This window comes from Pongo abelii, chromosome 8 (assembly GCF_028885655.2).
Source record: "Pongo abelii isolate AG06213 chromosome 8, NHGRI_mPonAbe1-v2.0_pri, whole genome shotgun sequence".
Taxonomy (NCBI): domain Eukaryota; kingdom Metazoa; phylum Chordata; class Mammalia; order Primates; family Hominidae; genus Pongo; species Pongo abelii.
Window position 1 is genome coordinate 129,739,601 of NC_071993.2, and position 16,401 is coordinate 129,756,001.

General features: G+C 46.8%; 1 protein-coding gene across 1 annotated transcript; it reads left to right on the top strand.

The window, feature by feature from the left end:
* Positions 1-2,654: 2,654 nt before the first annotated feature.
* On the top strand, positions 2,655-9,299 carry SPADH (spermadhesin family member). The gene is made up of 4 exons (XM_054522993.2): positions 2,655-2,732; positions 5,444-5,473; positions 6,550-6,685; positions 8,656-9,299. The coding sequence occupies exons 1-4, from the start codon at positions 2,687-2,689 to the stop codon at positions 8,855-8,857; spliced, it is 414 nt and encodes a 137-aa protein (XP_054378968.1). The 5' UTR covers positions 2,655-2,686; the 3' UTR covers positions 8,858-9,299.
* Positions 9,300-16,401: the final 7,102 nt, after the last annotated feature.

Below are 16,401 nucleotides of genomic sequence, written 5' to 3' on the forward strand. Positions count from 1 at the left end.
CAAGGGGCCTTGTAGAGCTTAGGATGTTTTCAGCTACATGCACAAAAACCCCATCTCAAATTGGCTTAAACAACGAGGACAAGGATTGATGCCTGTGTCTGGACAATGCAGAGGCTTTGGGGTTGACATCAGCAGCAGCTCTGGCGTGGCCTTCCCACCATTGCCTTGCTCTGCAGCTCTGCCAGTTGGCTTCATCCTCATCCTGGTAGCAAGGGGGAGCAGCCATGTCTGCCTCCCTCTGAGTCACACCTTCCTTCGATGCCATTGGACCAATTTGGGTCACATACTCAAGTCTGTGTCTGTCACTGATGCAGAGGGTGAGCCTTTTGTTACCATCCATGCCACCTTCCTACTCTACTCAGGCCAGCGTTTGGAGCTAGGCTTGGAGCAAGTTGCTCCCAGGACACATTGGGTATGCTGGGTGAGAATAGATACCTGGAAAAAGTTGAGGTTTTTTGTTTCCAACCGGGAAATGATGCTAGGGAGACAACACACAAAATGCCCATTAGACCCTAAAATTCTTCCTGGTAAAGTAAAAGTAAGGGTGGTGGGGAGGCAGATAATGGCAGACCTGGAACAGAGGAGACCAGTTGGACAGTTCTGACACTGTGGATGGTGTCAGTCACAGGGGTCTTTGAACAAGGTGCAGAGAATTACTAACCTCTCCTGGAGAAGCAGAGGACAGGTCTGAGTGCAGCAGGCTATGAGAGAAGAACATACAAGGGGAAATAAACAAATCCACTTAGGGCTACATAGGAGCAAGGGACGACCTGGGAAGATAAAGATCTGAGGGACGCAAATCCTCAGAGGCTGGTGCTAACCCAAATCTTTCCTCCCAGCTGACATCGTGACTTGGGGCACCTAAGACTTTGGTTTCCAGGGTCCTCCAGAAAAGATACTAGGTCTTTGTTCCTTCAGGTAGCCACAGCCATGCGGGGATGATGCTGGAAGACACATAGCCATCCTGACACATTGGAGCCCATGGCAAGATCCTTGGGCTGGGGTACAAGAGGAAGGATGCATCCTCTCCATGGGCTCCAGCATTTGCTCCATCTAGGCATTCACATCCAATGGTGGGGAGCTTTGACCTCTTCCCAGCCCAGGGCCAGGGGTAGGGTGAGTGAGGGGTAATGGGACAGGGTATCTGGAGTAAGAGGAGGAAGGAGAATTGTGAGGAAGTATTGCAGTTTAGTTTAGTAATACATGGGGGCTTCACACTAAAACAGCCTTTTTCAGTGACTTCTGAGTAGGGAGAAACAACTGGGCTCCCAGCCCAGCAGTGTCAGTCTGTTCTACTTGAGTTGGAAAGCCCCTTCACACTGTGAACCCATCATGGCCTGTGCAAACAAAGTTGTGGGAAGGAAAGGCCAAGGGTGGCTTCTTTGATTCATAAGAAGACAAATGATGCAATACAAGATTGTCCTGAAGATATGAACAGGCATTTCCGAAAGAGCTGCAGTGGGAGTGGAGGCATTGAAAGGGTGCCAGCCCCACTGGACTTTGGGGAAATGCATTTTATAACATTAGGTATTATTTCCATCATATTTGATTACAAGACATATTAAAAGATATGACAAAATCAGGAGTTGGTTAGAGTTTAGGAAAATGGGTCCTCATGAAGTCCTGGTTGTTGTATAAATTGGTCACAGTCTTTGGTTGGCAAATTGGCTCGCATTCCTTCATATGGCTGAAAAAATTCCCATTATGGCTATACCAAGTTTTCTTCATCTGTTTCTCAGTTGATATTAGATTGCTTCCCCTCTTTGGCTAATATAAGCAATGCTGCTATGAACATTCATGTACAAATTTATATCTAGACATATGCCGTTAATTCTCTTTAGCATACAGCTAGTGGAATTGCTAGACCATAAAGGAACTCTCTGTGTAACCTTCTAAGAAATTTCCAGCCTGTTCTCCACAGAAGCCTCTTTTAACCATGACCCTGCCCTGTGACTGAGCCATGTGGATCCTGGCATGACACATGTGTAATACAGGCAGACACAGGTACTCATGCCATCTACCTGGACATTCCCACATGGGTGGGCCTGTCCCTGCAGTGGCCCCACTGTGACCCACTCACACCTTGATCCGCTCAAGGGCCTGATTTCATGCCTTTGCTCTCCTGTGACACAGAGAGGGCTGTGGGAGAGATGGGCAGTCAGGAGTTCGGGACCTCACCCTGGTTCTGCCCCTGATGCCCTGTGACTTTGGGAAAGTCTCCTGGTTCTCTCTGGGTCTCGGATCTTCAGCTTTCCAAGGACTCCTGGCCTGCCTCATCTCTGGGGTGTTGTGAGGCTTCTGCAACATAATACAGCTGCAAATGCTGCAAGTTAACCCAAAGAAAGAGGGCTGCCCCAGTAGGAGATCACGGATTGAGGCCAGTTTGTGATACTTCCCTTGAGTCTGCCTGGGGGGAAAGGAGAAGAAGCACCTGGCCATTATATCTCTGTCTAGGTGAAACCTGGAACCTGGCTGAGAAAGATCAGTGTTGATTAGCATCTAGCCACACCTCACCCCTCCCTCCCTAGACCACCCAGGTGATCCTGCAGCACCCTCAGATCCTACAGCTTGGCCAATCTTGGCTCCAGATGGGAGGGAGAAGATCAGATTTCATGGGTGTTTCTATATAACCCCAAGCCACCAGAGCTGAGCTCACTCCTGAGGTTGGTGCCAGGCCCTGCTGAGGATGAGGCTGTCCAGAGCCTTCGCTTGGCCGCTGCTGTGCAGTATAGGTAACGCATGGCCCCAGGCCCTTTCTTCTGGGCCTTGCACTGTTTTCCTTTTCAACTGCAGAGATTTTTAAATTTGCTTATTGCCAAGGAAGAAGCCCATGGCTGATTAGCTGAAAGATACTCTCTTCCATACAAAATGTTTCACTTAGTGCTGGTGGAGGAAGAGACAAATAGGAAAATATCTGTGTCATTGTGCTGATGCCATCGTGATTTTTAAACATTTCTGGGTTCCTGAGTTCCCGGTCTTGATGTGTTCTGTGACCCTCCTTCCTGCCTTAAGCAATGTATGCTGAGATTCTGCAGGGCTCACCCAGAAGCGGCTGAGAAAATCAGACATGGTCTTGCTTTCTAGGCTTTCCAGGTGGTCTGACGGCAGGCAGTGTCTTGGTGAGGGTGCCCTGCATGGAATGTGTCTGGGGACTTCTGAGGGGGTAACTGTGGCCCTTGGGGGAGCCCACAGCAGGAGGGAGCTCTGCATCTGCCCAGCGGGTTGTCACATGGCTGCTGCAGCAACTTCAGAAGGAGCAATAACCAGCAGCTCCCACCGCTGGCTGGGAATGCCTGGAAGAGGGGGAGTCACTTGCCCTCTAGAGGGCTGGGCCCTGGGAATTGTGTCAAATGCATGAGGATTGGCCAACTGATTTTGAATGCAGGCAGGAAAGGAAGAGGGTATAGATTTCCTCAGGGAGATGTCTTCGTCTCTATGTCTCTCTTCCCCTGGCTTCCTGTTTCCCTCATTCTCCCCAGCTTCTTTCTTTGTATCCTCCTCTTTCTCTCCCCTTTCCTTCCTGAGCTCCTTGTTTCCTACTCTCCTCACTTCTTTGTCCTCTCTTGCCCTTGCCCGGTCCTTTCCAACCTTGCCCATTTCTCCTGCGCTGCTCCACTTTGCTGACTGCACACTCACGTCAGGGGCTGCCCCATCACCGGGTGCTGTCCTCCCCTGCCAGGATTTCAGCCTCACTGTAGGCCCCAGCTCCACGTGGCCACCTCTGGCTAAAGCTTCAGTTGCCCATCTACATTTCCAACTCAGATAACAGCTTACAGCTTCTGTCTAAATTAGGGCTACAGTGAGGCCTTAGGGCAACTGGTCATAGGAACCCTAAGAGCTTGGTGGAAAAACTTAATATTCTTGACATTTGGTTTCCTTGTCCTTGGTGAAATCAAGAGACACAAAGACAACTTGATGAAAAAGAGACAGAGGCGCCGAGCTTAAATGCAAAAACTAATGAGTGCTGCATAGGCTTGGCCAAGTCACCCAACCTCTCCTAACCTCAGCTGTAGAATTGGGGTGCCTCAACAGGGCTGTTGTGAGGAGTTAGTGAAGCAAAAGATGACATTCAAGCAAATTTAGAAAAGTTCATTACTAAAGCTCCCTGGAGTGATCACGAGCCTCACAGCCTGAAAGGCTATGTAGTTAGTGATTGTTAAGGGGCAGCTTCTTCCCCATGCCTCAAGGTGTTTGCCTAAGAATCTAGATGAAAGGAATTTAAGGTAGATGTGGTTACAGTACAGAAATGTCACTCAATATGACAGGCATGTTCAGGATTTGCACTTGAGGTCTGCTTTCTGGGGAATCATGATTTATTTCTTCCAGAGCCAACTTGATAGAGGCCCCAGCTGTGGGGAGACGCTTTTTGCACCCCCAAAGGACCAATATAGTCTCAGGCCCAGGAAGGACAGCTAAGATGTCCTGGTTGACTTTCTTGTCAGAATAGGTTGTGTAGCATTATGAGGACTGCTAATATACTTAGTAAAGAAACATCATCTAATTTGGAAAACGAAGCAACTGTCTTGAAAGCATTAGAGTGACGGATCAGGTGTGTGCCAGGCTACCCTGTGCTGGGCATTGGGCCATGGGATCGTGCACCCAGCTTCATCCTGTAAGGTAGTTAAAATCAAGATGCCCATTGTATAGACGAGTGACTGAGGCTTAGGGAGAGTTAAAAACTTTCTCCAAAGCCATTCAGCTGTAGGCTGCTAGGACAGTTAACCAGGGCCGTCTGATTCTGAACCCATGTGCCTGCCCGCTAGATCATAGCCTGACAATGAGCCCAGTGTCATGTGCACTGTGGGACATATGAGATTGCATGGAGGGCTGGCTGAGATCCAGATATTTAACTCTGGTCCCTGAATAGTGAAATTTCCGTAAATAAACATGGCTTACTTCTACTCACTTAAAAATTTTAGTCAACAGATTTATTTCAAAATCAAATTAATCACTGGTTTTGTTATAGAATTTACAAGGAGAAGTGTTTACATCAGAGTTAAGATAGCTGACTTTTATTTTTTCCCAGGAAAGTGGGATGTGAGACCTTTAGCTAAAAAATCAGGAATGTCTCAGATAATTTAAGATAAGCTGACCACTCTATCAGAGCAGTCATTTCTGACCACGTCTCCAGAGTGAGACAATTGAACTTTAATTGAGTGGAATGGGAAAAACAAGAATGCTGTGAGTGAGCTGGTTTGTGAATTTGTGAGTGCTGAGAACCAATGCTTCCTTCCATCCTTCTCTCTGGGTGACCCAGGGCTGTTCCCAGAAATGGAGATAGTAATGCCATCTCTTCTTCCTGCTTAGCTCTGTCTCTTTGTGCTCAGCTCTGTCCCTTCGCACTCAAGCTCCTCCTCACAGCGTAGTCATTTTCCTTTCTTCTGCTTTCACCCATTGGTAAGTTCAGATTTTCATGGTTTTTTTGTTTTGTTTTGTCTTTCAGCCACAACTGTTACAGCTCCATTTGCCACAGGTAAATGCAGCAAGACTGTATCCTCTTTCCCTTGCCTCACACAGAGACACTGTTTTGGGGTTGAAATCCAAATGGATCAATGAGAAGGGCACGTACCAGGGATAATTCTTGTCCAAAAGGACTTGGTAATTGGATTCAGCCTTCATTATCCCCCCTCCCACCCTCTCAGTGCTCCCCTCCATGAGCCTCCTCCCAACCTCCCCAACACCTCCAAGCCCCCCGAAGTCTCTTCTGCCCTCTTGTCTGACCAGCCTGCTGGGCAGGGAAAGGAGCCACCACTCCACAGAGCCTGTGTTCCTGGAGGATAGGAGCCTCCTCTAAACACCTGGAGTCTGGAGATTTGAGGAGCTGCTCCATCCTCGGTGTCAGAAAACTGCTCCTCCCTCTAACCTGCTTCCTCCAGGCTGCAGTTCTTCCCTCTTCCTTCGAGCTTCTCTGTGAGGATGCAGGCTAGAGGGAGGAGCAGTTTCTTGTGATGCAGGGTGGCTTGTTGATTGATTGGTGGATTCACCTAGTGCTTAACCAGTTGCTGGGCACAAGCTAAGTGCTTTAGAAACCAGAACACATTTGACCACTCAAGGAAAGTGCTCTTTTCATCTTCAGTCACACTTTCGGAGCCTGAGGCATCGTTGAGCCTTAAGGAGATGGATTCTCATTTGTTCAGGGATTGGGCTACTGTTGGGGCAGGAGCACTGCCTATTTGTTATTTGTCCAGCCTGCCCTAAGAAAAGATCTGTAGGGAAATGTAAAGATAGTGTTTGTGCTGATTTTCTGTTCACTAATCGGGCAATACGATTGGTGAGAAAGTTTTAGTAAGGGGAGTTAAGTTCCTCTATTTCCCACTGGTCATAAACAAATTGTACTTTAAAATAAGTTGTGGGTCCCCTAATAAAGTCTGAAACCAAAAAGCTCACCTTGTTTGTGGAGCGATCAGACTGGGCCATTAAGGTTGAATTTTCTTCCCAAGGATGGGAAGTTGGGAGAATCAGTAATAACGGGGGCCCCTGGAATGACACAAGCCAATCCCAGACCTAGAGCATCCCTGCAGTGCCTGGGCCCTGTTTCTCCTCTTGTAGCACCCAGTGACTGTGGGGGCCACTACACAGATGAATATGGCAGGATCTTCAACTACGTTGGGCCGAAAACTGAATGTGTCTGGATCATCGAGTTGAACCCTGGGGATATAGTCACGGTGGCCATTCCAAACCTCAAGTGAGTACTGGGGTTGTGAGTTTTCTTTGATGTTGTTGTTATTTCTAGGAAAGATCCCATCTTGACCTCTTATGGTTCACCCTCCACCCTATCCATTACAGCCATTTGACACACAATTTGACTGCATTTTCACTTCCTGTTGAAAGCTTTTCACTGGCTCGTTTTCTCCATATAAAGTTTATCTTCTTGTCGTGCCTTTCTCATTCCTCACAATTGGCTTCTCTTCTCTGCTCACTTCTGATCACTTCTCCTCTCTGGATCCTGCTATGGGCTGAGCCATTACACTGAGTTTCCTGGACACACCAGGGTCCAGCAGCTCCTTGCCTTTGCTCACACCTGCCCTCTGCCTGGAATGCATCCTTCAATCCCTGCCAGACTCATCTGCCCTCTGCAAAGGCTTTTCATGTTGTATATCATGAGTTAGCTCAAGGACAACAACCTCCATAACAATAAAACCACTTTCCTGACTCTCTGCAGAGGAGGATAGATCTTTTTCTCACAGGGGTTTACATAATACACCTGGAAAGCTCTACACTGAATTTATAGTGTAATATTACTCTTGCCTATGACTTCGTTTGTGTCTACTCGGAGTCTGTCTTTGGATTGCAGGTGTTTTTCTTAAATGAATGAAGTGATAAAGCCACAGAAGGCATTTCCAATGCAGCCTAAGTTACTGCATTGCTATCCCAGGGCACTGCATTGCTATCCCAGGGCACTGTTCACAGATTTCAGCATGGAAACCACATTTCCATCAATTCCAGACCAAGCCAAACACAGCCCACAATGGTGGATGAGACAGATGGTGGAACTGTGTGACCCAGAGGTCCTGTCCCCTCCAGACAGCCTATGGGCTCAGAATCCCACTACGTTATGCAGGAGTTCTATGGGATCAAGGACACTTCGAGACAGCTGCCTCAAATACAGGGCTTGAACTGTCTACCCAACCTGAGGCCCAGGGATTCAAAAAAGGATGTGTGGCCAAGAAGACCCAGATGGGGAAACAAGGAGAGAAGGAGGTTGAGGAGGGACCTGGAATGAAAGAGTCATGCACTTCCTGTGTCATAATTTCCCCAGGGCCAGAGGGATGGGCAGCTGTGGACATTTTCCCATATTGTCCCTTTGTCCTTTTCAAAGTTGATTTTGAATCTGATTGTCCTTGGCACGAAGGAGGGACTCAGGCTGGGCCAAGAGCAAAACTAGTATAAAGTCAGCCCTGTGTGTGTCCTGGTGAGGTGTCCCCTTGTTGTCTTATTATACCCCAGAGAGGATCCAGCCCCTCTCTTGTGAACTGAGACCTGTTGGGGGCTGAGGATGAGGGGTGGAGATTAGGACTGGAAAAGCACAGGGAGGAGAGGGAAGTAGGGAGGTCTCCTAGGACTGAGAGCTTCCATGTGCAGCTTGTCTCTCACAGGATGGAGATGGAGACCCCTCTCTCCTCTGCAATGAGTAAGCAAGGCCAAGCTTATGCTAGTGGGGGGTTATTCTTCACCTCTTCTTGTCCCATCTGCCAGGGGAGAGGAAGGCAGGAACCAGGGAGTGGTGTCCACACACTCATTTCTGGTGATTTTTGTCCTGACACAGAGGTTGTGGTTTAAGGAAACACACCACTCTGCTGGCTGCATTCCCTGTTTGGGGAACTTGAAACACAGCTGATGTTTTGACTAAAATTCCTGGGTTGGAATCCTAGGGCCATGGGCTGGGCTTCCTGGAAGACATGGAAACCATGAGACTGGGAAGCCACCTGCTGCCCTGGTGGAGGGGAAGATTTCTGGGAAGATGGAGGGGGTGCTCGGGCCCCTGCTTGCGTTATTGAAGAACTGACGAGCTTTCCTTCTTTCGTTCTCATCTGTCCTTGCACTTTTCATGAGCAAAGCTGTTGGGATCTAGTGTGGATTCATTGGTGGAGGGAGGTGGCAGCCTGGCTGGAGGACAAATCCAAATGCTGATGGTTGCCTTTTCTTCTGACCCAGAGGATTTGCATGTGGCAAAGAGTACGTGGAAGTGCTGGATGGACCTCCAGGGTCTGAGTCCTTGGGCAGGATTTGTAAAGCCTTCAGTACATTCTATTACTCTTCTTCCAACATCATCACCATCAAGTACTCCAGAGAACCCAGTCATCCACCCACCTTCTTTGAAATATATTACTTTGTTGACGCTTGGTCAACACATTAATAGGTAGGTCGGGGGAAGAGGCACCTGCTGATGCTCCCCTGCTCTGCCTGAGCCTGGTTCTGCATCTGTTGTGCAGAGGCTACACCTGGGACTGCAGAAATAAGATTGAGTCATAGTTCTCCTGGACCAGCACTGGGTGAGGGAGAGGGACTGTGACCCTGTGACCCTTCCAGAAAAAGATACGGGTTCTGTCTCAGCATTTCTGTACACCCACATCTTTGGTGTTAGAAGATCATATGTGAAAACTTTGTTTCCTGTCTTCTTGATATAGAAGTGTGTATCTCTGAGAAGCCATCTTTCTCTCTATTGATCTTATTATATGCCCTGTAGCATTTCTAGTGTATTTCTGCAAAGCGAGTAGTATATGAACTATATACTATAAGGAATGTATATATACATATTCTATATGAATATATAATCCTAGAAAATATATATAAACAAGAAATATATATTATATATACATAAAATATATATAAATAAGAAACTTGTGCCTCCTGGACTGAGATTATACTTGGTGCCCTATGAGTCTCTGGACACACTGAAATACACAGCACACATTCTCCATCCCTAAGAGACTTGTATTCAGTTGAGGACTGAAACCAGCTTGCATAGAGTCAAACAGCAGCACAAGAAGCAATGGTCCCTGACACCCCCATCAGGCAGTGGGTGACAGCGGCAGACACTGTGAGGTCTGGGGTTCACCCAGCTATGCTGTTCACACCAGGCTTCCCAGTGAGGTGGAGCTCAGGTCTGGCTTCCAGCATGGGGAGGTCTGGAAAGGCCAGAGTAGGACCTCCTGATCAGGTGCCGTGAGCAGAGGTGGAGTCACCCAAATGGGGTGAATTTAGGAACAAAGAGAACACGGAGAAAAGTGCTCCCTCCATCTTTCTGAGTGTTTCAGAAAGGGCAGAGCTCCCGGTGGGGGCTGTGTTGGGCATATTTGAGTGCATTTCAGGCACATTGTTGAAGTGGCTACTTCTTCCTTCACCATGGGTGAGGTCTATCTGGGGACAGAAGAAGGCTTGGCTCCTGGTCTTGGTTCTGGATGAGTCCAGTTTTTTGTTTTGTTTTGTTTTGTTTTCCCCGGGATACTTGGTTGGTCCCCAGGAGGCCCACAGTCCTCCCTGAACGTGACCAGGGGAGAGGAGGACACAGGGTCAGGGACCTTCCAGAGCTGACCTTGCGGGGTTTCCCTCCACCCATGAAGCTGGAAAGAGCATCTGGATCCTGTAAACCTCACATGAAGCAAACATCTCTGTCTGTCATCTAAGTTGTTCCAGAATGTTTGTCTTGGAGCCTTAAGGATCACCTGAAACTCACATGTTTGAAGAAAAAAAAACAAATCCTAGTTTTGGTTGGCTTTTCTGGTTTTTCTAAATGTACAGATATGGAGACACAGCAGGTAGGCCTTGTCCTCTAGCTCTGGTGCACAGCACACGGTAGCCTGGGACTTTGTGTGAGCAGGTCAGGTCTTTAATGTTCCAAGAGCATCTTCGAGTAGAATAATACAATGTTACCAGCTAAACATGACTTCTGCTTAGCATGCTGATATCTTTGACTGGAAAAGGTCCAGGGAAACCCTGGACAAAAAGCAGAGTCAAAGAAAAATAAGAAGCTACCTGTGTCCATTCTCCTGCTGAGTGACATGCGGCTCCAGGTCAGACCTTTTACCTCTGTCAACCATGGTTTTCTCATGTGTGAACTGGAGATAGAAACAGATGACAAAGGAATAATAATAGTGAAAACCATTAAATGTTTATTCAACACAACATTCTCTAGGTACTACCTTAATAATGTCATACAGATTGTCTAATTTCATCATGACATGAAGTCTTTTGGGGTAGTATTACTATCCCTAGTTTACTTAGGATTTGAGAAGGTTTTGTTTTGTTTTGTTTTCTGTATGTTTGTTTGTTTGTTTCTGAGATGCAGTCTCACTCTGTCGCCCAGGCTGGAGTGCAGTGTCGCGATCTTGGCTCACCAAAAACTCCGCCTCCTGGGTTCAAGCAATTCTCCTGCCTCAGCCTTCCTTGTAGCTGGGATTACAGGCGCACTCCACCTTGCCTGGCTAATTTTTGTATTTTTGGTACAGACAGGGTTTCACCATGTTGGGCAGGCTGGTCTCGAACTCCTGACCTCAGGTGATCCACCCGCCTCAGCCCCCCAAAGTGCTGGGATTACAGGTGTGAGCCATTGTATCTGGCCTAGGATTTAAGAAAGTTAGTTGAAAATAACTTCTCCAGAGGCACACACTGTCATGCCAGCTAGGACTGTGACGAGGGCCATCTGAGGCAGAGGCTGGGCTCCTGCCAACACGTCCATCATGAGTGTGACCCACAGAGCCATGTCCCAGAGGGAGGCCCTGTGACTGCACTCAGGGCTCCTGCATTCAAGTCCATGACAGGTCCCTGAAACGGTGAAGATTTCATAAATTAAGATGGCTTACTTCTCCTAACTCCAAAAAAAAAACGTATTCAATAGGTTTACTTCAACATTAGGTTGATTATTGGTCTCATTACAGAATTTAAAACAAGAAATATTCAGGTGAGGGTTAGATTGGCTGACTTTTCTGGTTTGCCCAGAATAAGAGGTTTCAGGGACAGGAGAACTTCAGTGCTAAACAACAAATGTTATCAAAAACTAGGACGTGAAGGTTGCCTTGGTCAGGGCTGATTTTTCTGTCTGTGGCTCCAGAGTGAGGATATTGCACTTTGAGTGGAATCAAAGAAACAAGAAGAAAGCAGTGAGTGAGCTGGTCTGTAAATGCTGAGAGCCAGTCCTTCTTTCCTCCCTTCCCCCTGAGGGACCCAGCGTTGCTCTCAGGGATGGGGACAGCGATGCCACCTCCTCTCCCTGCTCAGCTCCATCTCTTTGCACTCAAGTCCCTCTTCACAGTCTGGTCATTATCGATTCTCCTGCCTTGACCTACAGCTAACTCCCAGCTTTGCATGTTGTTTTTGTTTTGTGTCCTTTTATGGAAAATCAATTAGCCAAGAAGGATATGAGGTAAATGTGGGCAATCTAATTTCATGCCTTCATTCTTCTCACAAGGAGGCTATGCATTTTCAGGTTGGAATCCAAACAGCTCACCTCTAAAAATCATGTTCTGAGACATGTTCTTGGCCAAAGAAAAGTGGAATAAGTAACTGACTACCTGCTTAAGCACTTCACAATCCCTAGATCACCCTCTCTACCAGGTGCTCACCACTCTTTCCTCCCTGTTCCTCCTCCCCTCTCCCTCTGCAACTCCAAGTCCTAGGGACCTTCCTCTGCCCTCCCTTCTGGGCAGCTTCCTGGGCAGAGAAAGTGGCCACCTCCTCCAGAGCCTGTTCCCAGGAGAGGAGACTCCTCTAAACCCCTGAAGTCTGGAGAGCTGAGGGATGGCTCCATCCTCAGTGTCAGAGATGAGAGCATTGAAGGAAGAGCGAAGAACTGCAGCATGGAGGGGGCTGGTTGGAGGGAGGAGAGTTTTTCTCAGGATATAGGGGATTTCCAAAGTGTTTATCCACCTAGTGCTTAAAAGGCAGAAATTATGGGCTCAATTATGGGCTAAGCGCTTTACAAATAAGAACACAATTGATCCTAGATCACCCACTGTGATAGGTACAATTATCGTGACAATTTAAACTTATCTGAGACTAATCTTCCTTGTCTGTGATAATGGAAAACAACAAGGTTGAGGAAAGTTCTTCACCATTTTTGTTCTGGAGAATGGCTTACTAGAAAGACCACCCTTACCTGTATGACTTAGATAAGACTCATTTGATCCCACATTTTCCTTGGGCAACCTGGACACCCCAAATTCTCACTCATTTTCTCTTCAATGATTAGCTGAACTATTTTCCTTCCTTATCAATTGAAATGAAATGCTTGCCAAATTGACCTAACCAAACTTTAGTTAAGCTGGTCTCCCACCACAGCTTCCCCACCTTTGATTCATCCCTCAAGATAAACAAGCACTGCAAAGCAGAATAATCCTGCCAAAGACCCTTCTGGAAATGAGCTGACCACGAGACACATATTCCTGGTCACCTGTCACACTACCTGTTCATCCCATCTCCCACCCTCAGTCCTTCCAGCTTCTGTCATCCTTCCTAGAAACCAAATTCCTTTCTCTCTGACCTCTGAGATCCTTGCCAATCCCCTGGTTGGAGCATTCTCAGTACTGCTATAAGCATTTTGAATAAAGTCTTTGTATTAGTCCGTTTCTACACTGCTCATGAAGACATACATGAGACTGGGTAATTTACAAAAAAAAGAAGTTTAATGGACTCACAGTTCCACATGGCTGGGGAGCAGCCACAATCATGGCAGAAGGCAAGGAGGAGCAAGTCACATTGTACGTGGATGGTGGCAGGCAAAAAGAGAGCTTGTGCAGGGAAACTCCCATTTATAAGCCATCAGCTCTCATGAGACTCATTCGCTGTCATGAGAACAGCATGGGAAAGACCCACCCTCATGATTCAATTACCTCCCACTGGGTCCCTCCTACAACACATAGGAGTTATGGGAGCTACAATTCAAGATGAGATTTGGGTGGAGACACAGCCAAAACATATCAATCTATTTAAAGCTACGTTGGGATTTGGTTTATTATTTGTCAATCTTCCTATCACAGTTTGGGGGCCTGGGCATCACTGAGCATGATCATGCAGCCTCTTCTGACCTGTCTTTAAAATAAGATGGATTCTTGTTTGTCTGAGGTCTCTCTTGAGGCAGGAGAACAGCCTGTTTGCTATTTGTCTCCCCTGTACTGGGAAAAGACCTGTAGGGACAAACAACTGAGAAGGTGCCAGATTTCTGATCACCATTCTGCCAATGTGGTGATGCAGTATGCTACGGTGATGGTGTTAAAGTTCTACTATCTCCCACTGGTCAAAAACACATTAGACTACATATGGAACTGGGTCCCTTAAAAACCTCTGCATGGAGTAAAACAAAAACCCCACCTTGTTTGTGTGATCATCACACTCCAGTCACCTATGTTGTTTTCAGCTGTCACATAACATTTTGAACAGATGTTGGTATCTCTATGAATATACCCAGCTAAGGTTTTTCTGTGAAATGTAGAGATTAAGGAATAGAAACCTCTCCAATCATAGCTCAAATGTGCATGACCATATGTATAGTCAACTCTCCATAAAACCAGTAGTTCTGCTTTGCTCATGATAGTAGTTGGCCTACAAATGACGCTTACATTCCTGCTATGTATAAAATGAAACTTTCCATAATATTTATGGACGAGAATCAGTTCAATGCTCTTTGCTTTGAGTGGAAAGTTGACTTCAAATGCTATCTTGGATGTTTGAGGTGGGATCTAATCTTTTCACTCCTCACTTATAGGCTGGTACCCTTCTCCAATTGCTGTTTGGTTAACTTGACATCTTTGAAGGCTCCTGGAATCATTTTCTACTGAAAAATATCCGTGGCCTTCTGGGAAGACATCCTCTCCCAACGAGATGGAAGTTCAGTGTTTTAGTGAACTGACTTAATGGCTATTACTATACTATAATCTAGCTGGGTTAGTGTGTTGGGCCATTCTTGAATTCTTATAAAGAAATACCCGAGACTAGGTAATTTATAATAAAAGAGGTTTAATTGGCTTATGGTTCTGCAGGCTATACAGGAAGCATAGCAGCATCTGCTTCTGGGGAGGCCTTGGGAGGCTTCCAATCATGGCGGAAGGCAAAGAGGGAACAGGCACTTTACATGGCAAAGCAGGAGCAAGACAGCGAGAGAGTTGGGGAGGAGGTGCCACACACTCTTAAACAACCACTTCTTGCGAGAACCCACTCACTATTGTAAAGACAGCACCAAGGAGATGGTGATAAAGCATTCATGAGAAGTCCACCCCCATGATCCAATCACCTCTCAGCAGGCTCCACCTTCAACAATGGGGATTACATTTCAATGTGAGATTTAGAGGGAATACACAACCAAACTGTAGCAGTTAGGGACCCAACAGATTGGCTGGCCAATCTGATTCAGTACTTCTTTTTTTTTTTTTTTTTTGAGATGGAGCCTCACTCTGTCACCCAGGCTAGAGTGCAGTGGCACAATCTCAGCTCACTGCAACCTTTGTCTCCTGGATTCAAGTGATTCTCCTGCCTCAGCCTCCCGAGTTGCTGGGATTACAGGCACCCGCCACCACACCTGGCTAAATTTTGTATTTTTAGTAGAGAAAGGATTTCATCATGTTGGCCAGGCTGGTCTCGAACTTCTGACCTCAGGTGATCTGCCCGCCTCGGCCTCCCAAAGTGCTGGGATTACAGGCATGAGTCACCATGCCCAGCCTGATTCAGTACTTCTTATCATGCTGTTCCAAAACAGGATAATGACACCAGCAAGAATCACCACCAATATTTGTTCCTGTATCTATGTTTCTGTATAAACCAATATATTAATATATCTATTTATCTACCTCCATTTACCTGCTTCTTTCAGGTTGACTGAATGCTGAGAAGAACCACTTGCTATTACCTTAGTGAATGTCCTTTTTGTTACAAGTAACAGAAATACACTTTAGGTAGATTGAGCAAAAATTGAGGAAATTTACCGAAGGATTCAAGAGTAAGTTTCAGAACTGAAGGGGTGGCGGAGACAGGGAAGCAATTTGGGAAGCTACCCTCACCTCTGCCTTTTGATGCCATCTCCTCCCCTCCAGCCTGGCAACATCCTCTTTTCTGTGCACATTGTAGAGCACGGCTGCCTTATAGCTCAGCTCCCAAGTGTATCTGTTTGTGTTAGTCCATTCTCACATTGCTATGAAGAAATACCTGAGACTGGGTAACTTACAAAGAAAAGAGGTTTAGTTGGCTCACAGTTCCACAGGCTGTACAGGAAGCATGGCGCTGGGATCTGCTCAGCTTCCAGAGAGGGTTCAGGAAGCTTCCAATCATGGCAGAAGGCAAAGGGGGAGCAGATACTTCATAGGGTCAAAGCAGGAGCAAGAGAGAAGCAGGGGGTGTGGGGTGTCACACACTTTCAAATGACCAGATCTCAAGAGAACTCACTCACTGTCATGAAAACAGCACCAAGGGCATGGTGCTAAACCATTCATGAGAAATCCTCCTCCATAATCCAATCACCACCCCCCACCAGGCCCCACCTCCAACGCTGGGGAATTGGGGGGTGCAGTTCGACATGAGATTTTATGAGGGGACACAGATTCAAGCCATATCACTGTTCATAGTTCAAAATGACAGCAAAGATTCACTTGCACCTCTGATTTCTGTCTGGAAATTTCCAGGGAGAGACTGATTTGTGTGAATTCGGTTGAGCATCCACCTCCGGTTGGATGGCTGATCACCAGCAGGGGAGACTCATAGAGCATAAATGTGAGGGTGCCCATTCAGGCAACACTGGGCTCAGGTTTCAGAGGGAGGTTGGTGGGGCCCCAAGGAGCAGTCATTCCAGAAACTATTACAGTGTCACCTGTCATGTCTGCCGGGCCGACATTTTTTTTTTCCATATTGCTCTTGAACTTGAGTTTTTATCTTATCTTTACTGAATACTTCAGGTATCCAGTAGGAAATGAGTGGTTA